At 43.1% G+C, this 25,009-nt stretch overlaps 1 protein-coding gene across 24 annotated transcripts in view; it reads right to left on the bottom strand.

Moving 5' to 3' along the window:
• The window catches only part of KIF1A (kinesin family member 1A), a 189,699-nt gene that overhangs the window by 136,444 nt on the left and 28,246 nt on the right, over window positions 1-25,009 (bottom strand). For all 24 annotated transcript variants that reach the window (XM_038749685.1, XM_038749687.1, XM_038749691.1 and 21 more), the window contains exons 3-4: window positions 1,618-1,694; window positions 387-566 (exon numbers count right to left, since the gene is read on the bottom strand). In XM_038749685.1, coding sequence (XP_038605613.1) covers window positions 387-566; window positions 1,618-1,694 — 257 coding nt within the window. The remainder of the gene's footprint in view (window positions 1-386; window positions 567-1,617; window positions 1,695-25,009) is intronic.

The following is a 25,009-nucleotide window of genomic DNA, read 5'->3' as shown; positions in this document are numbered from 1 at the left end:
TAGCACACCAGCCAATAATACTATAATCAATTCCTCTGCACGGGATTTTGGTCCCAAAATCTCAGGACTAAGGCTCATTCATCGCTCCTCAAAGGAGTGTCCGTCGTCATCCTTTGGATGGTTTTGCATCTTTATCAATGTGGCTTTCTACATCCTCTTAGGGCCCTCTACCAATAACACGCCCATTTTTGCAAATCCAATTCTCCCCTTCTAGATTGTAAGCTCTACAGTCTACACTGTACAGTCTACAGTCTCCTTAGTACAGTGCTCTGTACACAGTAAGTGTTCAATAATTACGAATGGTTGGTTGATAATTTGAATTCCGTCATGTGAGAGAATTTTCCCCTCACCCACTCACTTCCCTCATTCCCAACTCCCATTCTTACTTGAGGAATGATGCCTTGTTGATCTTTCTCCTGCTTTCCCATCATGGTGTAGGATTTGCCGGCACCGGTCTGGCCGTAAGCAAAAATGCAAACGTTGTAGCCCTCAAAGGCATGCTGCAGCATCTCTTCCCCAATATCATGGTAGACTTGTTTCTGGGAAGCATAGTTGATATCTGCAGGCTGGAGGAAAAAAGGAACAGGAAAATTCAAGAAAGAGAAGGTGAGAGGAGAAATACGAGGCATGAAGGAAATAAGAGAATGAAAACAGAATTGGGATTGAAAAAAGAGAATGGGGAGAAAGGGACAAAAAATTGGAAAACATCTTGGCAAGATATTTTCGGCAATCGACATGCAGCCAGAGCCAATGATTTTGTAAGCTAGAATTAATTCATTTAACCCATTCCGCATAAGATTTATCTGTCTTTCAGCATCATTATCAATCCAAGGATGTACTGTAGTACCCTCACTTCACTTGACACCCAAGCAACAAGGGTCAGTTTGGGTACAAAGACCTAGAATCAGTTGGGAGGTCAGAGACCCTATCACTATGACTAGAAGACCCTCGCATGACAAATCTGTGCCACACTGGCATTTCTGTCTGACATGGAAAGCTAAACAGTCAAACCGCAGCTCCTAACCCCTACTGATGAGTCAGTGTCCAAAGAATATTTCTTGATTTTTTTCAGCGCTTAGAACAGTGCTTCGCACACAATAAGCACTTAACAAATGCCATCATTAATATTAGTAATGTTTTTTAAGCACTTACTACGTGCAGAGCACTGTACTAAGCATAGGGAAAGAGTTTACAGGATTTTTCAGCATTGCAGTAAGACCACCTTCCACTTCTGTTATTAGCTCGGAGACCTCCCCATCATTGGAGGCAGAGTTTCAGGAATTAATCTGTCCCAGGGAACGACTCTGCTGTTCGTTTTACTTCCACTGGATGCAGGTGAGAAAAAACTGAAGGCTGGGGTCTGTGGGTATGGAGAATCAGACGTCCTGAGACATTTTCCAGATGCATTACTTCACATGAGGGTACCATTCCCGGGCCGGTCAGCATCCAAACATTTGATTTCAAAGTGTTACCTGAGCTTCCGTGCCTGGTATGGGTTCTGAAAAGTTACTATAGAAACCTTAGGGCTTCCCCGGCCTGTGAATACTGGGTAACTAACCAAAGCTTCCCCTTTCCCACTCCTCAAGCCATAGTGTCTTGAAAAATGTTTCCGCTTACCGTGGTGTGAGACCAGTAAGAATAATCAAAGCTGAAACTTTTGGGTGTTTCTTTGGGTTGTTTTGGGTTGACGATGGCTGAAAAAGAAAACAAGAAAAACACCACAGTGGTTATGCAGGAAGTGTTTTCTGTGACAACGAGGCGTTTTTAGGGCCAACTGGCTAACAAAAAATAGTTGAGTGATTGCTTTTTCTAGGGAACTGTACTGGGCCCTGGGCCTTGGCTCTGAAGGGAAGGGCATGAATAGGGAGGTCCTGAAATCAACAATGTCTCTGAATTAGGCCATTACCTAATCCCCTTCAGGTTTCACCTAGACATTCTGGAGAAAAGAGAGACAAGCTCTGAAGCATTCAATCAATGGTATTGAGTGCTTGCTGTGTGCAGAGCAAGCATTCATTCATTCATTCAATCGTATTTATTGAGTGCTTACTGTGTGCACAGCACTGTACTAAGCACTTGGGAAGTCCAAGTTGGCAACATATAGAGATGGTCCCTACCCAACAGTGGGCTCACAGTCTGGAAGGGGGAGACAGAGAACAAAACAAAACATATTAACAAAATAAAATAGAGTAATAAATACATACAAACATATATCCATATATACAGGTGCTGGTGGGGAGGGGAAGGAGGTAAGGCGGGAGGGATGGATAGGGGGTGGAGGGGGAGAGGAAGGAGGGGGCTCAGTCTGGGAAAGCCTCCTGGAGGAAGTGAGCTCTCGGTAGGGCCTAATCTCCATTGAGGGTGGTTTCATCTATATTTTTTCCTGCGCTTTCCTGTTCCCCCTTCTCCTGCTTTTCCTCAGAGCAGTTCAAAAGCCTGGGTTTCCGGGTCAAGGACACAACTGGTCTCCTAACGAAAATTAATGGCCAATAGCTCCACTGTTGGGGAAAGAACACTGTGGTCAGTAGCGGGAAGCCTGCGTTCTACTACAGGTTCTGCCTGAAGCTGGGAAATAAGGGTGAAGACCTTCCTTGCACTTACTACCATCTGCACTCTGGGCCCCAGCAGAAACGTGACTTGCAGGGATGAGAGAGGGTGTTTGGCACCTTACAAACACTCGCTCTAAAATTAATTATTCCTCCCAGCTTCTCGGCCCTAAAAGGCCCAGATAGAACCTCAGTGATCACTCGGGATATACCTTCATCATCATTATGTTCTGGTGGGCAGGGAATGTGTCTGGTTATTATTGTAGTGTACTCACCCAAGCACTTAGTACAGTGCTCTGCATAGAGTAAGCACTCAATAAATATGATTGAAGGAATGACTGAATGGATGGTGACTAGTTCACCAACTTTCCACCTCAGTCCTGGAAGTTCACTTCTGACAGATGGTGGGTGGCATTACAGGGGGTTTGGAAGATGAATGGGGTATATACTGGGACAAGAAGCAGGGAAATCCAGCTCACTGTGGGCAGGGAATGTATCTGTCTATTGTTATACTGTACTCCCCCAAGGGCTTAGTATAGTGCTTAGCACACCTTAAGTGCTAAATACAGTGCTTTGCTTCTAGACCATGAGCCCACTGTTGGGTAGGGACCCTCTCTATATGTTGCCAACTTGTACTTCCCAAGCGCTTAGTACAGTGCTCTGCACACAGTAAGTGCTCAGTAAATATGATTGAATGAATGAATGAATAGTAAGCACTTAATAAGTGCCATTAAAAATAAATAAATAAATAAAATAAAAATAAATGATTGAATGAATGAATGAATGAGTGAAATGCCACCTGATGATTGATTTCCTCTGCTTATACTAGACCTTTTCTGGGAAGAGGATCAATAGGTCATTCTTCTGCCTTAATCCTTTTATATAAAAACATCAGGACTCAGAAAAGGAGACAATGGGGATCTATACGTCATGAGAAAATGAACTTCAATGAACACAGATTACAGCTACAAGGTAGGGGTCATCTTTGTGCATGAAAGATTAACAGGTATGTTAAAAGCTTCACCTCCTTCCTCCCACCAGGAGCTGAGGTCAGGAGCGGTGGGCAACTGTGATCACGAAGCCAGTGGTTGGAAACGTTGGAATGCAGAGGAAGTGGTGGTAATTTGAAACTAAAGACTGTGCCTGGAGTGGAGATCACCAGGAGTGCCCTCTCAAAGGATGGTTTCACTCAGTTAATCGCATTTATTGAGCTTTTACTGGGTTCCGAATGCTGTACTAAAGGCTTAGGAGACTAATAATAATAATAATGGCATTTGTTAAGCACTTACTATGTGCAAAGCACTGGTCTAAGCACTGGGGAGGATACAAAGTGATCAGGTTGTTCCATGTGGGGCTCACAGTCTTAATCCCCATTTTCCAGATGAGGTAACTGAGGCACAGAGAAGTGAAGTGACTTGCCCAAAGTCACACAGCTGACAATTGGCGGAGCCAGGATTTGAACCCATGACCTCTGACTCCCAAGCCCGGGCTCTTTCCACTAAGCCACGCTGAGTGCAATATAACAGACTAGACTGTGAGCCCACTGTTGGGAAGGGACCGTCTCTATATGTTGCCAACTTGTACTTCCCAAGCGCTTAATACAGCGCTCTGCACACAGTAAGCGCTCAATAAATACGATTGAATGAATGAATGAATGAATAACAGGCTGGGTAGACTTTCACATTCCCTGCTCACAAGGAGCTTATCGTCAATAGCGGTTTCATCTTCATTCCCCTCTCTTTGGATTCTGGTTTAAAGGGCCCTGTTGTCTATGTCTTGCCTATAATTTACTTCTCTTTTCTAAATCTAAACTCTCCCACAATCGTATTTGTTGAGCGCTTACTGTGTGCAGAGCACTGGACTAAGCGCTTGGGAAGTACAAGTCGGCAACATATAGAGACGGTCCCTACCCAACAACGGGCACCAAGATTGTGAGACCCGTTGAGGCAGGGGCCAGATTTGAATTAATTTATTTTGTATTCTCCTCAGAGTTTAGTAGATTGCTGCCATTAGTAATAGTCTCCTGGAAACCAAGTGAAAAAGGTCCACATTCAGCAAAGAAAAGCTCTCACAGTGCTGACGATGTGGTGGAGAGCTCGGGAGACAGCAATTTTTATTATTTTTTAAAAAAATGTATCATTATCACAGTATTTATTAAACAACTACTACGTCAAGCACTGTTCAAGGCACTGGGAAGAAACAACCCATTGTTGGATAGGGACTGTCTCTATATGTTTCCTATTTGTACTTCCCAAGCACTTAGTACAGTGCTCTGCACACAGTGAGCACTCAATAAACACAATCGAATGAATACAAGTTAATCAGGTTGGACGCAGTCCCTGTCCAACATAGGGCTCATAGTCTAAGTAGGAGGGAGAAGAGGAAGCGAATCCCCATTTTATAGTTGAGGAAACTGAGGCACAGAGAAGTGAAGTGACTTGCCCAAGGTCACACAACCCGCAAGTGGCAGAGGCTGGATTAGAACCCAAGTCCTCTGCACTTTTCACTGGGCCAGACTGCAATGATTCAATTACTGCAGGTAATGTCAAAGGCATTCTTGCATTCCCCTCAGAAGACCCCATTCCCAGTTTCTCCTTCCTACAGAAAAGCTATGCCTGCCCTGCTCATAAAAGTTTTCCTCAAAGGGACCATGAGGCAGCAGTCAGATGCTGGTATTTGCGGGGTATCCACTAAATGCCGAGTTTTTAATTAACCCATCCTCCTAGGCACCAGAAGCAACGTGGCTCAGTGGAAATAGCCCGGGCTTTGGAGTCAGACATCATGGGTTCAAATCCCGTCTCCGCCAATTGTCAGCTGTGTGACTTTGGACGAATCACTTCACTTCTCTGGGCCTCCGTTCCTGTAAAATGGGGGTAAAGACTGTGAGCCCCCCGTGGGACAACCTGATCACCTTGTAACCTCTCCAGCACTTAGAACAGTGCTTTGCACAGAGTAAGCGCTTAATAAATGCCATCATTATTATTATTACAAGAGGAGACTTTACTCCATGCACCTCAGAAGCATAACTGCCTAAACATTTCTTTAAGATCCACAACTTTTTTAGGTAAAATAGACAGAGTTTCATGGACAGAAACTTCTTCCTGGGGTCTAACCATTTGGTTACAGGAGGTAAACTACCACTTTTAGGTTGGGCCAGGCCATTGGGCAGAATATTTCTGAATGTCTTCCTCCCTAATCTGGTTGTTTTGTGCACAGGCATGTCCTAGTGGAAAGAGCACAGGCCTAAGAGTCCGAGGACTTGGGTTTTAATGCTGGATCTAACAATTTCTTACCCTGTGACCTCAGCCTCAGTTTCCTCAACTGTAAAATGGGGATTCAAAACTAGTTCTCCCTCCTACGTAGACCGTGAACCCTATGTGGGACAAGGACTGTGTCTAACTGGATCAAAATGTATCTACCCCACTGCTTAGAGCAGTGCTTGACACACAGTAATAATGAATATAATTATAATAATAACTTACTCTGCATGGTGCTGTGTAAGCATTAAGTGCTCAATAAATACTGTTGATGGATTGATTGATATTTTTTTTTCCTCCTACTGGAAAGTAATTGGCAATACAAGGGCAGGTTAAATGAGCAAGTGCACTTATTTGACTAAATGAAGCGAAGCAGACCCTCTGATTTGATAGCTATTGATGCCCCGTTGTGACCAGCCATTGATGCCCCATTGTGACCTCATAGGAAAATCAATCATAAATCAAACTATCAAGAATCAAACACTGAATGCAAGCCTTGGTGGAAGTCATCCTAAGATGATCATATATGCAAGATCCTAAATGTAAGAATGAATAGAGGTTGCAGAACGGAAGTTTGGGCAGGGAATATCATCTCTGTTTACATGCAAAATTCTCCCAAGCTGCATTTTCCGGCCTGGAAAGCAAAGCCTCCTTAGCCTTACATGACTTATATAAAACTTCTCCACCGTTCCTCTTTTTCCCTCTCATGTTATTACCAGCATCTTTATTACCCAGCCAGGCAAGCCTCCTAATTAGGCCACCTTTATTAAACATAAGAACTCAACTCTCCCACGAGGACTCTAATGAAATAGCACAATTGTGTAGGAATAAGATTAAAACAACTGAAGTTGGAAAGAACTACAGCTAGCCCAAAATATTAAAGGCAACGAAAATGTTCACTGCATTAGATAAAAAAAAAGAACTAGGAAAGAAAATCGACCCATTAATAGACAGAAAGTGAATCAGTTAATAGATGATGAAGGAAAATCAGAGGATTTTGATGTCTTTTTTCTCTTCTATCTATGAAAAATATCATCACGATCAGCTCAAGCAGAAGTCCCTTTTTTAATGCCTTCGTACAACGCACTGCCCCTAGTTGATGTTCAATAAATGCTATTACTCTTACTACACTAATAGTAGGTTAAAAAGCCGAACTAAAGTAGGAATAGAAATTGAGAAGCAGCATGGTCTAGTGGAAAGAGGCAGGCCTGGGAATCAGAAGACCTGGGTTCTAATCCTGTCTGTGCTACATACTTGCTGTGTGACCTTAAGAAAGTCACTTAACGTCTCTATGCCTCAGTTCCTTCATTTGAAAAATGGGGATTTAGTACCCATTCTATGTTGTATCTACCTCAGTACTTGGTACATGGTAAGTGCTTAACAAATACCATAAATTATTATTATTATTATTATCATTCAAGAATACCAACAAAAATGATTATATTCAAAGCAACCAGCCTATTTACGTAAACTCTTGAACAATTAAGGAACTGGCGGATGCTAATGCAGAACCAGTGGCTATATTTATATTTATATTTATTATTTATATTGGAGAACTCAGGAAGGACATGAGAAGCTCCTGAGCACCGGGAAAGGGCCGATGACATTCCCATATTTGGAACAAGGTCAGTTGAACATCAATACCTGGAATAATATGAGAACAAATAATCTATATAGTTATTCATGTTGTAGCAACCTAGCAGAGCATAAGATATTATGAAGCAACCAACAAACCATTCTGAAAGATCCAGTCGGTCTAAATAGGAACCTCCATTTTATTATGTGCTGCCACTGCTGCTTTTAATCGCCTGGTCTCCTCCCTACCCACCGCTACTTATTTCTTCACATTTCTTGACATGCCCGGTGAAATCTTTTGTATATTTTAAGCATTTGCATCTCCCCACATATGCAACAGAAGCAACTATCTCCCTTCTCTATCCTTTAAAATGAACAATCATATTTGGGCCGAAAGTTCTTTGGGAGGAAAAGTGGGGAGGAGAGAAATATCTTCTTTGCCATGGTGTTTGTTCTACTAGAGTTCTGAATTAATGATGAAGACTTTCCAGAAAGAAACAGTTGCTAGGGAACGGACCCAAGGATATCAAATTGACCAGTGTGTCCTCCTTGGAGAGGATAATGAGAAGAATAAGGCTGAAACCAGACAGCAAAGAAACCAAAACGAGGTGATTTAAAAAGCCCCCAAGGCCAAAGGTTGAGTTACCTACATGTGTAACACGGTCTTCTAGACTGTGAGCCTGCTTTTGGGTAGGGACCATCTCTATATGTTGCCAACTTGTACTTCCCAAGCGCTTAGTACGGTGCTCTGCACACAGTAAGCGCTCAATAAATACGATTGAATGAAAGTGTTGTATGATCTAGGACTCGGTGTGATCATTTTGTTCTTACTCTCATTTCATCCCTTATTCAAGGAACAGAACCTATATCTAAAAGAGTTTAAACTAAGCTTTTATTTTAGGCTTTCATCTAAACTTCTCTAGCCACCCCAAATTCTCTTGCAACCCTCAGAAGTAACTCCCATGGAAACCCTTCCTGGTAAGTTTATAATTTAATCTTCAGGGACTATCAACTGGATGGTTCCAGTAATGTTTGCCTTCTCTGCAAATGATATGCCTTTTCCCTAGGGATTCTCTAGTTTTCCTCAACCTGATCTAAGTTACTGATTGATATCGCTAGTTGCCAGGGCTATGTCCAGTGATAGTTCTGCCTGCATTTTGACAATTTACCCATTAGAAATCCTCTCCCCATTGTAAAGAAGATTGGAGAGAAGAGGAATGAGGTCAAACCAACCCTTTCCTGCTGTTGCCACATGAGGTGGGACATTACATTCAATTTTTTATGGTATTTGTTAAGTGCTTACTATGTACCAGACTCTATTAAAGTCCTGGGGTAGGTACAAGATAATCAGGTCGGACACACCCCCTGTTCCACATAGGATCGAAAGTCTTAATCCCCTTTTCTACAGATGAGGTAACTGAACCACAAAAAATTTAAGTGTCTTGTCCAAGATCACATAACACACAAAGGGTGGAGTTGGAATTAGAATCCAAGTCCTCTAACTCCCAGGCTTGTGCTCCTTTCATTTATTCATTCAATCGTATTTATTGAGCGCTTACTGTGTGCAGAGCACTGTACTAAGCACTTGGGAAGAACAAGTTGGCAACATATAGAGACGGTCCCTACCCAACAGCGGGTTCACAGTCTAGAAGGGTGAGACAAACAACAAAACAAAATGTGTGGACAGGTGTCAAGTCGTCAGAACAACTCCCCCATTCATAATAATAATAATAATGATGGTATTTGTTAAGTGCTTACTATGTGCAAAGCACTGTTCTAAGTGCTGGGGAGGTTACAGGGTATCAGGTTGTCCCACGGGGGCCTCACAATTTTAATCCCCATCTTACAGATGAGGTAACTGAGGCCCAGAGAAGTTAAGTGACTTGCCCAAAGTCACACAGCTGACAATTGGCAGAGCTGGGACTCGAACCCATGACCTCTGACTCCAAAGCCCGGGCTCTTTCCAGTGAGCCACGCTGCTTCTCCATTAGGCCATACTGCTTGTCTAATGAGAAGCCCTGAAATTGTTCATTCAAGGTAAGATTTCCAGGAATCTCCAGCCTCACTTGACAAGATCCTTAAACCTAGTGCAGTTCAGAAAGCATGGGAGAATGTCTCCTGAAATAATGGCCTTTTAAAACTAAGATCCACACCTGGGAATTGAGGCAGCTAGAAGGATGGGAAAACAAATTGATGAGCAGAAATTGAATCCTTCATGAAGCAGGAATGGTGGGGAGAAAATAATTTACATGCTGTCTCCAGAAATATAGAGGGCTAGAAAAGATGAGACATTGATTTCTTGGTGAAGAATATTTTCTAGCCCGGGTTAATGATATCACTAAGTCTGCTGGGACACAATGTACAGACAGCCACGGAAGCCATGGAAACATAATGTGTTTCAACTAATAAGGAGTTCTGTGCGTGATGCTGTATCATTAACCTGAACAATACCGGGCTTGGAAGTTTATCTACTCCTCTAGAAAGCAGCCCCCACCAAAACTCACTTTGCTATTTCCAGACAAGCCCAATTTCTATTGCAAGCACTATGGAAAAGGCATCATTTTACATGCCCAAAGGAACGTAATTCATCCGGAAAATGAACTTTCTCTGCAACTTTTTTTTATGATCGGTAAAATGTACAGTGGGAGATGGGAAGCTTAGTCTTATCAAAGAACAGCTGGGTGGAAATGACTCCTGGGTAGAAATGGATAGCATAAAATCAATTCACTCAAAACAACCTCACCCCTGTCCTTCTAGTGCACCCGACATCAGTCTCAATGATTACAGAGTTCGAGGTGAAGTTGTAATCAAATTCAAGACACAGCATATTAAGATTCAAGATTTCTCATTCCTTGGGTTATTAATGCCAAGGCTAAAAGCCCAGAAATGTAACAGAGTCAACTATCTGTGGCATTCCAAGCTGTTAAAACTGTCTAGGAATGAGGGAGAGAGGAGGTGGGGAAAGGAGAGAACTACACTTCCGAACCCTCTTTATCTGACTGCTTTAATTATCCTATAAAGCTCAATAATGTAAATTTGGGAAATGAAAGATTTGTGAACCAATAGGCTGGTGGAATAAAGGTTTTGGGTATTCTTTGTTATTCTGGGCTCCCGGGGCCAATAAAGCAATCATAGTGATTGAGTTATTGATTCCCCCTCCCCATCCCCCCGCCTTACCTCCTTCCCCTCCCCACAGCATCTGTATATATGTATATATGTTTGTACATATTTATTACTCTATTTATTTATTTATTTTATTTGTACATGTTTATTCTATTTATTTTATTTTGTTAATATGTTTTGTTTTGTTCTCCGTCTCCCCCTTCTAGACTGTGAGCCCACGGTTGGGTAGGGACCGTCTCTATATGTTGCCAACTTGTGCTTCCCAAGCGTTTAGTACAGTTCTCTGCACGCAGTAAGCGCTCGGTACGATTGAATGACTGAAGGAGTACTTACTGTGTGCAGAGCACTGTGCTAAACGCTTAGGAGACTACTACATAGAGAGTTGGTTGCCCACAACGAGCTTAAAGGCTAGGGGGTGGACAGACATTAATATGTACAAATTAATTACGGATAGGTACGTAAGTGCTGTATAACCATTATCCATTCTGTGGATTTCCTTTTGGTTGTGCATTGTTTCCCCCTCAATTACCGCCACACATCCCGGCTCCGCCACTTGTCAGCTGTGTGACTTTGGGCAAATCACTTAACTTCTCTGAGCCTCAGTGACCTCATCTGTAAAACGGGGATTAAGACTGTGAGCCCCAAGTGGGACGCCCTGATCACCTTATATCCTCCCCAGCACTTAGTACAGTGCTTTGCACATAGTAAGTGCTTAACAAATGTCATCATTATTATTATTATTATACAAGTAATGTTTCATTGTATGGTGCGTAATCTGAGGAGAATGGATGAGGGTAAGGACTGTCTCTATATGTCGCCAACTTGTACTTCCCAAGCGCTTCGTACAGTGCTCTGCACACAGTAAGAGCTCAATAAATATGATGGAATGAATGATAACCAAGCAACTGAAAGAGGGCACATGCAACCTTGGTGGGCAGAAAATTCAGGGGAGATTGGGAGTGGGAGAGGTCAAGTTTCAAACAGCTACTGGTCAGAAAGCTGCCATTTTGGGTCTTTTCAGACTTAACTGGAAACTCTCTGGTCTCATGAGGGAGCTGGGATGAGTGAGGTTGTGAGTCCAGTTCAAACAGCTATGGAGATGAATGTGCCCCATTTCTGCCCATGAAGTTGGCACCTCGGGGGGTGATTTTTATAACCCAATCATGACTACTGGGATGCCAAGCCCTGTAGACAGTTTTCCACCCCATCACTCCCCAGACTCAGCCTAGAAGCTAGGGATAGGCCCTGCAAGATTAAATATGTCCCTTCTCTCTTTGTTTCACATCAAAGCCCACAATAATAATAATAATAATAATAATAATAATAATAATAATAATAATAATAATGACATTTATTAAACACTTCCTATCCCAATCAGGAGATAATAATAATAATAATGGCATTTATTAAGCACTTACTAGGTGCAAAGCACTGTTCTAAGTCCTGGGAAGGTTACAAGGTGATCAGGTTGTCCCACGGGGGGCTCACAGTCTTAATCCCCATTTTCCAGATGAAGTAACTGAGGCCCAGAGGAGTGAAGTGACTTGCCCAAAGTCACACAGCTGACAACTGGTGGAGCCGGGATTTGAACCCATGACCGCTGACTCCAAAGCCCGGGCTCTTTCCACTGAGCCATGCTGCTTCTGTAATGTATTTATTAATGTCTGTCTCCCCCTCTAGACTCTAACATTGCTATGGGAAGGGAATGTATCCGTTTATTGTTATATTGCGCTCTCCCGAGTGCTTAGTGCAGTGCTCTGCACAAAGTATAAGTGCTCAATAAATACAACTGACTGACTTATACACACTTTGATGTCAGAGAACATTTCAAAAGACTTGCTGCTTTCCTTTCTTGTGAAGATTAACCCCTTTGATGAACCCAGAGAATCAATTTCCAAGAGTTTGGTGGGTTTTTGTTAATATCTGGTCCCTTTAGCCCCAGTACAAGCACTTCACTCTTGCAACTTCATAGTTTTTCTGAATGGCTTTTCCTTTACCTTTCAATTTGTCATTAAGATCATAATGTAGTAATGGAGGAATGAGAACAAATCCTCATCCACCACCTACAGGAAATTCTCAGATCTGGGTTAGAGCTGGGTTAATAAATGCCATCTTAATAAATTTTATTTCCCCAAAACTGTGCGTTTGCACTCACTAATTAAGTCAGTCATATTTACTGAGCACTTACTGTATGTGGAGCACTGTACTAAGCACTTGGGAAAGTACAATACGGGAATAAAGAAAGACATTCCCTGCCCACAATGAGCTCACACTAGAGGGGGAGAGACAGATATCAGTACAAGTAAACAGACATCAATATAAATAAATAAAAGTACAAATATATACATAAGTGCTGTGGGGTGGGGAGAGAGGGATTGAGTCAGGTGATGGGGAAGGGAGTGGGAGATGAGGAAAAGTGGGGCTTAGTCTGGGAAGGCCTCTTGGAGGAGATGTGCGTTCAGTAAGGCTTTGAAAGAGGGGAGAGTAATTGACTGGTGGATTTGAGGAGAGAAGAGCGTTCCAGGCCAGAGGTAGGACATGGGCCAGAGGTCGGTGGCGAGATAGACCAGATCGAAGCACAGTGAGAAGGTTAGCACCAGAGGAGCGAAGTATGCAGGCTGGGACTCATGCTATCAAGACAGCCTACCAGTTGTCGAGAAGCAGGTTGGCCAAATGGAAAGAGCACAAAACCTGGAGTCAGGAAACCTGGATTCTAATTGCAGCTATGTCACCTCAATCAGTCAATCAATCAATCAATCAATCGTATTTATTGAGCGCTTACTGTGTGCAGAGCACTGTACTAAGCGCTTGGGAAGTACAAGTTGGCAACATATAGAGAAAGTCCCTACCCATCAGTGGGCTCACAGTCTAGAAGGGGGAGACAGAGAACAAAACCAAACATATTAACAAAATAAAATAAATAGAATAGATATGTACAAGTAAAATAAATAAGTAAATAGAGTAATAAATATGTACAAACATATATACATATTTACAAGTGCTTTGGGGAAGGGAAGGAGGTAAGATGGTGGGGATGGAGAGGAGGGCGAGGGGGAGAGGAAGGAGGGGGCTCAGTGTGGGAAGGCCTCCTGGAGGAGGTGAGCTCTCAGTAGGGCCTTGAAGGGAGGAAGAGAGCCAGCTTGGCGGATGGGAAGAGGGAGGGTATTCCAGGCCAGGGGGATGACGTGGGCTGGGGGTTGACGGCGGGACAGGCGAGAATGAGGCACGGTGAGGAGATTAGCGGCAGAGGAGTGGAGGGTGTGGGCTGGGCTGGAGAAGGAGAGAAGGGAGGTGAGGTAGGAGGGGGCCAGGGGATGGACAGCCTTGAAGCCCAGGGTGAGGAGTTTCTGCCTGATGCGCAGATTGATTGGTAGCCACTGGAGATTTTTGAAGTCACCCACTGGGTGACCTTTGGGAAGTGACTTAATTTTCCCGTGCCTCAGTTTTCTCAGCTGTAAAATGGGGATTCCATCCTGTCCTCCCTCCTACTCAGAATGTGAGCCCCATATGGAGCAGGCACAGCATTGGACTAACTGTGGTATTTTTAAGCACTTCCCGACCACTGTACTAAATGCTGGGTTAAATATAAGAGAATCAGGTCAGACAGAATCCCTGTCATAGAACCAGAAAAAACAAATGCCTCAAGGTTTTTATACCAGTCTAGACTCTTCTGTCAGGAGTATTATCTTCCTCTTGCATGTTGTTAGCCTTTCTGCTTGAATAAAATGCTACTGTGTGAGAAATACCAAAACAGTATGGAGAAGCAGCGTGGCTCAGTAGAAAGAGCCCGGGCTTTGGAGTCAGAGGTCATGGGTTCGAATCCCAACTCCACCACATGTCTGCTATGTGACCTTGGGCAAGTTACTTAACTTCTCTGAGCCTCAGTTACCTCATCTGTTAAATGGGGATTAAGACTGTGAGCCCCACATGGGACAACTTGATCACCTTGTAACCCCCCCAGTGCTTAGAACAGTGCTCTGCACATAGTAAGCGCTTAACAAATGCCATTATTATTATTATTATTATTACTATTATTATATTATTAGTGGTTAGAACACAGGCCCGGGAGTCAGAAAGACCTGGGTTCTAGTTCTGGCACTGCCACAAGTCTTTCGTGTGATATTAGGCCTCAGTTATGTCATCTATAAAATAAAAATTAAGTGTGTGAGCCCCATGTGGGATAGGGACTATGTTCAACCCGATTTAACTTGTGTCTACCCCAGGGCTTAGTATAGCTCTTGGAACATAGTAAGTGCTTAACAAGTACCGTAATTATTTCTATTAACAGTACTGAGGTGGTAATGGGGGATATGACTAGGGAAGACTTAACTTCTCTGGGCCTCAGTTACTTCATCTGTAAAAAAGGGATTAAATGTATGAGCCCCTTGTGGGACAGGGACTTTGTACAACCTGATTAAATTGTATCTGCCCTATTGGTTAGAACAGTGTTTGGCACTTTGTAAGAGCTTAACAAGTACCATTTTTATTATCATTATTATTATTATTGTGCCCCCCTTTACGCCAAGGAGCAGGAACTGTGTAATTCCCCACTCTGTAGTCTTTCCCAGCACTTAGCACAGAGCTTTGCACACAGTAAGCACTTATCAAGCCTCATGTATGCAGGGATCATATGATTCTGATATACTGGTACTCTCCCAAGCTTTCTGCATACAGTAAGTCCTCAATAAATACAATTAATCAATACAATTACTACTATACAGTGGTAAAGACCTAACTATTTCCCACTGTGTGCTTATAAAACAGGCCTTCGTGCCTAGATCTAATTGTCACTTGGGGAATTATCTGACCTGCCCCAAGTTTTGGTTCATGGAGAGCAACCCTTCCCTGGTTGAACTGCCAGATATTCTTGCTCTAATACTTGCTTAGAAAGTGATGCTAACACAGAGTTCTGTGTTCCATACAGGCCTCACTCCAGTCTAATCGGTGGCCCAGAGCCAGAGCTACGTTGGAGAAAAGAGTTACATTCATAAATCCCAAAAGGACAAAGCTAACCCTGACAGTGAAATCAGAAAAGCTAAAAAACAACATGCTTTTTGACTGTGAATTATTTTTCAAGACACACAAAGGGCTCGAAATACATGACCTGGGAAAATGAAATCACTCTGGTGCATAGCAATGCCTTGTAGAGTTCGCATCTTGAATTTCAATGGTCTGATTGTCTGCCGTCTGTCATTGTCACAGAGTTAGTATTTTTGACCTTTTTTTTTTAACGCGATGAAGCAGCTTGTAGTTCGATTAATAGCTCTATAGATTCTGGTCATTTCAACCCAGGAAAAAGTCCAGACTGTATCTATTGATGAATAATCTCCAATAAAGACACAACTCAGGTCCCTATACACTAGTCACCACTGTCTGAAAAATCCTAGAGAAATAGAGAGGACATCAGCAGCCTCGCCATTCTCCAGCTGAATCTGTGAATGCTGCTGCCAGTGGGACTCATGCTAAGACTGTGAGCCCACTGTTGGGTAGGGAACATCTCTATATGTTGCCAACTTGTACTTCCCAAGCACTTGTATTTAATTACCTCATATGTACCACAGCGATTAGACCAGAGCTTGGCACATAGTAAGTACTTAACAAAAACTGTAATTATTATTTTCTTACTGTTTTTGTTACACCATTTCTATGTGCCAGACATTGAACTAAGCATAGAGTGGATAGAAGATAACTGGGTTGGGCATAGTCTCTGGTTTGTTTCTTTTTTAACGGTATGAGTTAGGCACTCACTATGTGCCAGGCACTGTACTAAGCACTGGGGTTAGTACGAGCTAATCAGTACAGTGCTCTGCACACAGTAAGCGCTCAATAAATATAATTGATTGATTGATTGTTTGACTGGAAATTCTGAGGTGAACCCAGTAGCTCCGCTGATCAACTAAATGGGCTCAGGGTGGGACGGAGACCTGTTTAAAGAAATGCAGTGGTCCTGTCTACAGGCAAAATTGTTTGGCAGTAATATAGTTTTCAGTTGACACTTCAATCAGTCAATCAGTGGTATTTATTGAGCACTTATTATGTGCAGAGCTTGGGAGAGGACAATACAAGAGAATTAGGAGATATCTTCCCTGTCCATAAACATGGGAGAAACCTCCCACTCAGTGATTAATGCATATCCCTATCTTCCTGCCTCAGCCATGCACTGACATCATTTGTACCAGCCCTACAGTCGATTCCCTCAGAAATGTTGATATAACCACTACATTTTTAGACTGTGAGCCCACTATTGGGTAGGGACCGTCTCTATATGTTGCCAACTTGTACTTCCCAAGTGCTTAGTACAGTGCTCTGCACACAGTAAGCGCTCAATAAATACGATTGATGATGATGATGATTGATGTGAGGGAGAGAATCTCAGGCTTTGTTTCTCTCCCCACTGCTGCTCCTGCTTCTCCCTGCTGCTCATCTGGCAGGGTTAGCAGACAGCAGGACTTGCAGAGACTCTGAGCTACAGCAGCCTTAGAGGGGAGCATCGCCACTAAGCCAAATGATACTAATACTGATGGCATTTGTTAAGCGCTTACTATGTGCAAAGCACTGTTCTAAGTGCTGGGGAGGATACCAGGTGATCAAGTTGGGGCTCACAGTCTTAATCCCCATTTACAGATGAGGTAACTGAGGCACAGAGACGTTAAATGACTTGCCCAAAGGTAAACCCAGCAGGAAGCAATCGTGAAAAGGCAGGAGAAAGACACTATTCAGAAGGGCCACAAATATGGGTTTGGAAACAATGTTAAACTACGATATTTGTAATCATTCTTTCAATCCTGTCTATTGAGAGCTTACTGTTTGCAAAGAACTGTACTAAGCGCTTGGGAGAGTACAAGAGAGACATTCCCTGACAACAGTGAGCTTATATTCTAGAGGGGGAGACAGACATTAATATAATGAATAAATAAATTACAGAAAACTATGGTATTTGGTAAAGTCTTACTATGTGTCAAGCACTGTTCGAAGCATTGGGGTAGACACAGATTAATCAGGTAGGACACAGTCCTTGTCCCATATGAGGCTCGCAATCTAATTAGGAGGGAAAACAGGTACATGCGATGAATATCATAGCAGCATGGCTCAGTGGAAAGAGCCCGGGCTTTGGAGTCAGAGGTCATGGGTTCAAATCCCGGCTCTGCCAACTGTCAGCTGTGTGACTTTGGGCAAGTCACTTCACTGGGCCTCAGTTACCTCATCTGTAAAATGGGGATTAAGACTGTGAGCCTCCCCGTGGGACAACCTGATCACCTTGTAACCTCCCCAGCACTTAGAATAGTGCTTTGCACATAGTAAGTGCTTAATAAATGCCATTATTATTATTATTATATCACTACTATGCACGACCCTAAGACTCTGTACTGTAAAAGGAGTCTGATAATGGCGGCTATTTCTCTTACTGCCTTTCAAAGAGATTGGCTCTTTGCTGCTGCATTAACATTAACTTTCAAACTGCATAAAACGTGGGAAGGAACACCTTCCTTTGGGACAAATAGATGTGAATTTGATCTGTACAGTTTCTCTCAAATCACCCCAATGCCAGATTCAGTAAGAGACCGAAAACTCAACCACGCCACCTTAGAAATAATAATAGCTGAGTAATGCCTGCCATGATTCAATCCTGAGATGGCAAGAGTGGGCATTTTAAAAGTACCACTAGCATTTCAAATTCTGGTTTGGCAAATTTCAAATTTTTCTTCCGTTTTGGCAGAGTTGCTCTGTCAGCATGGCTTCCTTTTCTTAACTGTTACTGAGACCTCGTCAGCAAGACAACTGTCAGCCCAAACCGGCAGGATAAAGCCTCTTGAGCTTCTTTATATGCTACACAATGGTACAACAACCTTCTTCACAGTGTTCCTTTGTTAAGGATTTTTTGTGAAACAGAGGCTTCTTGTCCAGAATTCTCCCTCTCTCCCTCTGTTTTTTTTGTTTCCTACCACAGAGTAATCAAACAAAGCAAGCTAACATCTGGTTCTTCGAAACCCCCAGATTCACATCCCACACCATCACTAGGTTTCAGATTTTATTTTGAGGTGGTGGCTAAGCAAAGCCAAGCTAACCTATCTCGGAGAATCACACCATTCATTCGTTCATTCATTCAATCGTATTTATTGAGCGCTTACTGTGTGCAGAGCACTGTACTAAGCGCTTGGGAAGTAAATATAGAGACGGTCCCTACCCAACAGTGGGCTCACAATCTAGAAGGGGGAGAGAGAGAACAAAACAAAACATATTAACAAAATAAAATAGACTAAATATGTACTAATAAAATAGAGTTTATTTATAAACTAAATATAAATAAAAACTAAATGAAATAAATAAATAAACGCCAGATAGAAAGGTTGGGGGAAACAATGAAGCTGACAGATAAAAAGGTTATCTTAAGTGAATTAGAGTCGGCTACCAGGGAGCCACTGAGAAGATAAAAGGCCAGTCTGAATGACAGAAGGTACAGACTGGTGTCGGGGGTGTTTTTGTATTTAATTACCTCATATGTACCACAGCAATTAGACCAAGAGCTTGGCACATAGTAAGTACTTAACAAATACTGTAATTATTTTCTTACTGTTTTTGTTACACCCTTTCTATGTGCCAGACATTGAACTAAGCGTAGAGTGGATAGAAGATAATTGGGTTGGGCATAGCCTCTGGTTTGTTCCTTTTTTAACGGTATTAGTTAGGCACTCACTATGTGCCAGGCACTGTACTGTACTTTTAGACTGTGAGCCCACCTTTTAGACTGTGAGCCCACTGTTGGGTAGGGACTGTCTCTATATGTTGCCAACTTGTACTTCCCAAGTGCTTAGTACAGTGTTCTGCACACAGTAAGCGCTCAATAAATGTGATTGATTGATTGATTGTACTAAGCACTGGGGTTAGCACGAGCTAATCAGGTGGAATCCAGTCCGAATCCCAAGTAGGGCTCACAATCTTAATCCCCATTTTACAGAAATGATAACAGAGGCACGGAAAAGTGACATGACTTGTCCAGTGTCACATAGCGGACAAGTGATGGAGCTTGGGACCCAGGTCTCCTGATTTCCAGGCCCGTGCTCTTTCCACTAGGCCACACTGCTTCTCCTGCTTCTGATTCCAGAAGTCCCCTTCATCACTATCCTGAATACGCCAAGGGATCTCTGGGTGCCGAGCGAAACCACAGACTTGCCCCTCAGCAAATAGCATGGAAGAGTGGGGCCTCTGTTAGAACTCCAGAGAGCAAACTGGCACTGTTGCCCAATCTGCTGATTGTGCAGGAAGTAAATGAAATGGCAGCAAAAACACAAAGGATAGCAATCTCTCAAAATGTTGTTGAAACGTCAGCTCGACTGGTGAAATGAAAAAAACCCACTGATTTGCTGCGCTCCATATCAACAAAAGAAGGTGAATGTGGGTATATGTGACCTCATCCCAGAAAACCGGATTGTTACCATTTGATCATTGTTTCAAAAGCATTTTAACAGCTTTCATCTTCAGCACTGCGGTAAAATTTTGTGTAGCTTTTCCCCCTCCATTCGTAAATTCATTTATTCAATCGTATTTATTGAGCGCTTACTCTGTGCAGAGCACTGTACTAAACGCTTGGGAAGTACAAGTTGGCAACATATAGAGATAGTCCAGACTATCAGCTCATTGTAGGTGGGGACTGTGGCTTCCAACTCTGTGGCACCGTGCTCTCCCAAGTGCTTAGTACAGTGCTTCGTACATAGTAAGTACTCAATAAATACCGTTGATTACTTCAGAGCGATATCAAAATGGCTACTTTGGCAGGGGAAGCTGAGGGCAGACTTGGCTCTTACCTCCTCCGCAAACCGCACACATGACCTTGTCCAGAGTGCTATTTAAATGTGGAATCTCAGAAATGTTTGTTAATCTGATAAAGGCCGCGGCTATCCATGCCAACAGTCCTGCTGCCAGAAAGCAGTCCCCAGTGCCCCAACCAATCGATCAATGTAGTTTATTGAGCACATACTGTGTGTAGAGCACTGTACTAAGCGCTTGGGAGAATAAAATGCAACAGAATTAGCAGACGCATTCCATGCCCATAAGGAGCTTATAGCCTCGAAGGGGAGACAGACACTAATATAAATAATTTATAATATATAGTTTAAAGATATTCACATTAATAAATGCCAATTAATAAATGCCAATAAATGCCTAAACAAGGGGCCCTGCCTTACACAGAACTCTGGGCAAATATCCTGATCATCTTCTTCCTCTTCTTCTTCTGGCCCTAGCTTCAGGGACAGGGAGTTTAGGGAGGAGAACAATTTTCAGTTAAAACAGGAAATAATGATAATAAATGGTATTTGCTAAGCGCTTACTATGTGCCAAGCACTATTTTAAGCACTGGGGTAGATACAAGGTAATCAAGTTGGCCCACAGGAGGTTCACAGTCTTAATCCCCATTCAATAATTTTATAGATGAGATAACTGAGGCCCAGAGAATAATAATAATAATAATGATGGAATTTATTAAGTGTTTACTATATGCAAAGCACTGTTCTAAGTGCTGAGGAGGTTACAAGGTGATCAGGTTGTCCCACAGGGGGCTCACAGTCTTAATCCCCATTTTACAGATGAGGTAACTGAGGCCCAGAGAAGATAAGTGACTTGCCCAAAGTCACACAGCTGACAATTGGTGGAGCCGGGGTTTAAACCCATGACCTCTGACTCCAAAGCCAGTGCTCTTTTCACTGAGCCACGCTGCTTCTCCAAGAGAAGTGAAGTGACTTGCCCAAGGTCACACAGCAGACAAGTGGCGGAGCCGGAATTAGAACCCACGACCTTCCAACTCCCAGGCCCGTGCTCTATATCGACGGGGACACAATTTACAGACACTATGCTAATCAATCAATCAATCGTATTTATTGAGCGCTTACTGTGTGCAGAGCACTGTGCTAGGAACTTGGGAAGTACAAGTTGGCAACACATAGAGACGGTCCCTGCCCAACAGTGGGCTCACAGTCTAGAAGAAGCAAGTTTAGCAATCTGAAGTATTTAAAATATGAGTCTTTATAAGAATTTGGGTTGTGCAAGCTATAGTCCAGGAGAAGAGAGATCTCTTTTTTAAAACTACCCCGAGGTTCACTTTTTCTCGCTCCTGAAATCTATTTAAAAATAAAGACCTTCAAATCCAGGAGATAAAAGAGAATCCAAAAGTAGAACTGCCCTTTGAATGTGACTATGTGGCACATAGTAAATGCCAGTACCATAAAAAAGAAGGGATTCTAGACTGAAAGCTCCCTGAGAGGGGATGTGTCTGCTAACTCTGTTGTATTGTTCTCATTCAAATGCTTAATACAGTGCTGTGCACATAGTAAGCGCTCGATAAATACCATTCAGTGATTGACCACAAACTCCTCTAGCCCTTCTACCCATGCCAGAGAGAGGGTGAAGGAGAAGGTCAGAGTTGCTGGCTTAGTGGATGGAGCGTGGCCCTGGAAGCCAGAAGGTCCTGGATTCTCATTCCGTGCCTGCCACTCGCCTGCTGTGTGACCTTGGGCAAGTCATTTCCCTCCTCCCTCCTGCCCTCTCCATCCCCCCTGCCTTACCTCCTTCCCTTCCCCACAGCACCTGTATATATGTATATATGTTTGTACAGATTTATTACTCTAGTTATTTATTTTACTTGTACATATTTATTCTGTTTATTTTATTCTGTTAATATGTTTTGTTTTGTTCTCTGTCTCCCCCTTCTAGACTGTGAGCCCACTGTTGGGTAGGGACCGTCTCTATATGTTGCCAACTTGTACTTCCCAAGCGCTTAGTATAGTGCTCTGCACACAGTAAGTGCTCAACAAATACGATTGAATGAATGAATGAATGAACTTTAGGGAGCCAGCAGGGCCAAGAAAGACGTAAAAGACATTTACAGAGGGAGAAAAAGTCTCTTTTGAGAGACAGGGAGATTTAGGGCCAAGAAAGACGTAAAAGGCATTTACAGAGGGAGAAAAGTCTCTTTTGAGAGACAGGGAGATTTCTCCAATTCACTGTCATCTCAGTCTGACAAATAAACCGAGGACAATGAACCATCATTGGATCCTTGCCTCTCAGTGTAGGATGGATGCCACCGAGGCCACACAATCAATCAATCAATCAATCAATCAATCGTATTTATAGAGCACTTACTGTGTGCAGAGCACTGTACTAAGCGCTTGGGAAGCACAAGTTGGCAACATATAGAGACAGTCCCTACCCAACAGTGGGCTCACAGTCTAAAAGGGGGAGACAGAGAACAAAACCAAACATACTAACAAAATAAAATAAATAGAATAGATATGTACAAGTAAAATAAATAAATAAATAGAGTAATAAATATGTACAAACATATATACATATATACAGGTGCTGTGGGGAAGGGAAGGAGGTAAGATGAGGGGGATGGAGAGGGGGACGAAGGGGAGAGGAAGGAAGGGGCTCAGTCTGGGAAGGCCTCCTGGAGGACAACCACACAACCACACAACCACACAACCACCTGAGGACTTGGTATGTGATGTAAACTGAATAAAAATGGAGGAGACCCCTGAGGTAAATTGAAAACAGCGGTTTCCGTTAGAATTGTCTCATCAGCCTCACTTCTGAGTTCTTCACAGGGCTGAAGAGGAAGCTATTTTTCTCTCAGCCTCCTTCCCCTCCTCCTCTAATGCTAATCTTTTCTCTCCCTCTCACCTTTCTTCTATAAACCTTTCCATCTTGGCTCCCTGCACTTAATGGAGTGAAACCGCTGCCCAGAACCCTGATGACGCAGAGAGGGGGAAGTAGCACGGAGCCTTTGGATGAGCTAATGGTTTGATATTGATAAATATATTAACAATAATAATAATGACAACTATTAAGCACTTACTGTATACCAAGCGCTGGGGTAGCTGCATGGTCTCACATGGAACTCACATTCCTAGGGGGAGGACAGGAATTGAATCCCCATTTTACAGTTGAGGGAGCTGAGGCACAGAGAAGTTCAGGGACTTGACCAAGGTTACCCAGCTGGTAAGTGAAGGAGCGGGATTAGAACCCAGGACTTCTGACTCCGAGGCCCTTGGTCTTTCCACTAGGCCATGCTGCTTCCCTTCCCTTTGCTCCTGTGTCCCTGACAGAGGCCGTGAGCCCACTGTTGGGTAGGGACCGTCTCTATATGTTGCCAACTTGTCCTTCCCAAGCGCTCTGCACACAGTAAGCGCTCAATAAATACGACTGAATTTCATTCATTCATTCATTCAATCGTATTTATTGAGCGCCTACTGTGTGCAGAGCACTGTACTAAGCGCTTGGGAAGTACAGGTTGGCAACATGGATGAATGAATGAATGAATGTTTTGACAAAGTTGACAAGGAACCAGCGGCACAACAAAATGTGATGGAAACTGGAACTAACTTGTTCCTGAGTCCAATGATCCTACAACTAAGAGGTGGGAAAATTAATATACATTTTTGAACGTCTCTTCAGGGTTCGAGCGAAGAGCAAATAGCAGAAGTGGATGGTTTAGGTGCTGGAGACATTGGGACAAATCACTGTAAGCTCCTTGTGGGTGAGGATTGTGTCTTCCAACTCTATTGTCATGTATTTTCTCAAGTGCTGCACACAGTAATTGCTCCATAAATGCCACAGATTGATTGATTATTTCTTAAGTTCCATCCTAACCCCAGGATTGGAGTTTCTGGAGCAGTTCGGCCCCTCTGTTGATTATCTTGAATCCTTCTCCTTTTAAATCAGTCAGTAGCATTTATTGAGCGGCGTGGCTCAGTGGAAAGAGCTGGGGTTTGGGAGGTGGAGGTCGGGGGTTCGAATCCAGACTCCGCCACTTGTCGGCTGTGTGACATTGGGCAAGTCTCTTTTCATTTATTCAATCATATTTATTGAGCTTTTACTGTGTGCAGAGCACTGTACTAAGCGCTTGGGAAGTAGACGGTCCCTAGCCAACAGTGGGCTCACAGTCTCTTGACTTCTCTGTGCCTGTTACTGCCTGTTACCTCATCTGTGAAAGGGGGATTAAGACTGTGAGTCCCACGTGGGGCAACCTGATAAACCTGTATCTATCCCGGCACTTAGAACAGTGCTTGGCACATAGTAAGCGCTTAACAAATATCAACATTATTATTGAGCACTTACTGTGTGCCGAGCACTGTACTAAGCAATTACGAGAAGCAGCATGGCCTAGTTTAGAAGGCATGGGCTTGGGAGTTAGACGACCTGGGTTCTAATCCCTGCTCTTCCACTTGTCTGCAGTGTGACCTTGGGCAAGTCACTTCACTTCTCTGTACTTCAGGTGCCTCATCTGTAAACTAATAATAATAATAATGGCATTTATTAAGCGCTTCCTATGTGCAAAGCACTGTTCTAAGCGCTGGGGAAGTTACAAGGTGATCAGGTTGTCCCATGTGGGGCTCACAGTCCTAATCTCCATTTCACAGATGAGGTAACTGAGGCACAGAGAAGTTAAGTGACTTACCCAAAGTCACACAGCTGACAATTGGCGGAGCCGGGATTTAAACCCATGACCTCTGACTC

This window comes from Tachyglossus aculeatus, chromosome 7, assembly GCF_015852505.1.
Source record: "Tachyglossus aculeatus isolate mTacAcu1 chromosome 7, mTacAcu1.pri, whole genome shotgun sequence".
NCBI lineage: Eukaryota > Metazoa > Chordata > Mammalia > Monotremata > Tachyglossidae > Tachyglossus > Tachyglossus aculeatus.
The sequence above is the reverse complement of the archived record's forward strand: the minus strand, read 5'-3'. Positions and strand labels throughout refer to the sequence as shown.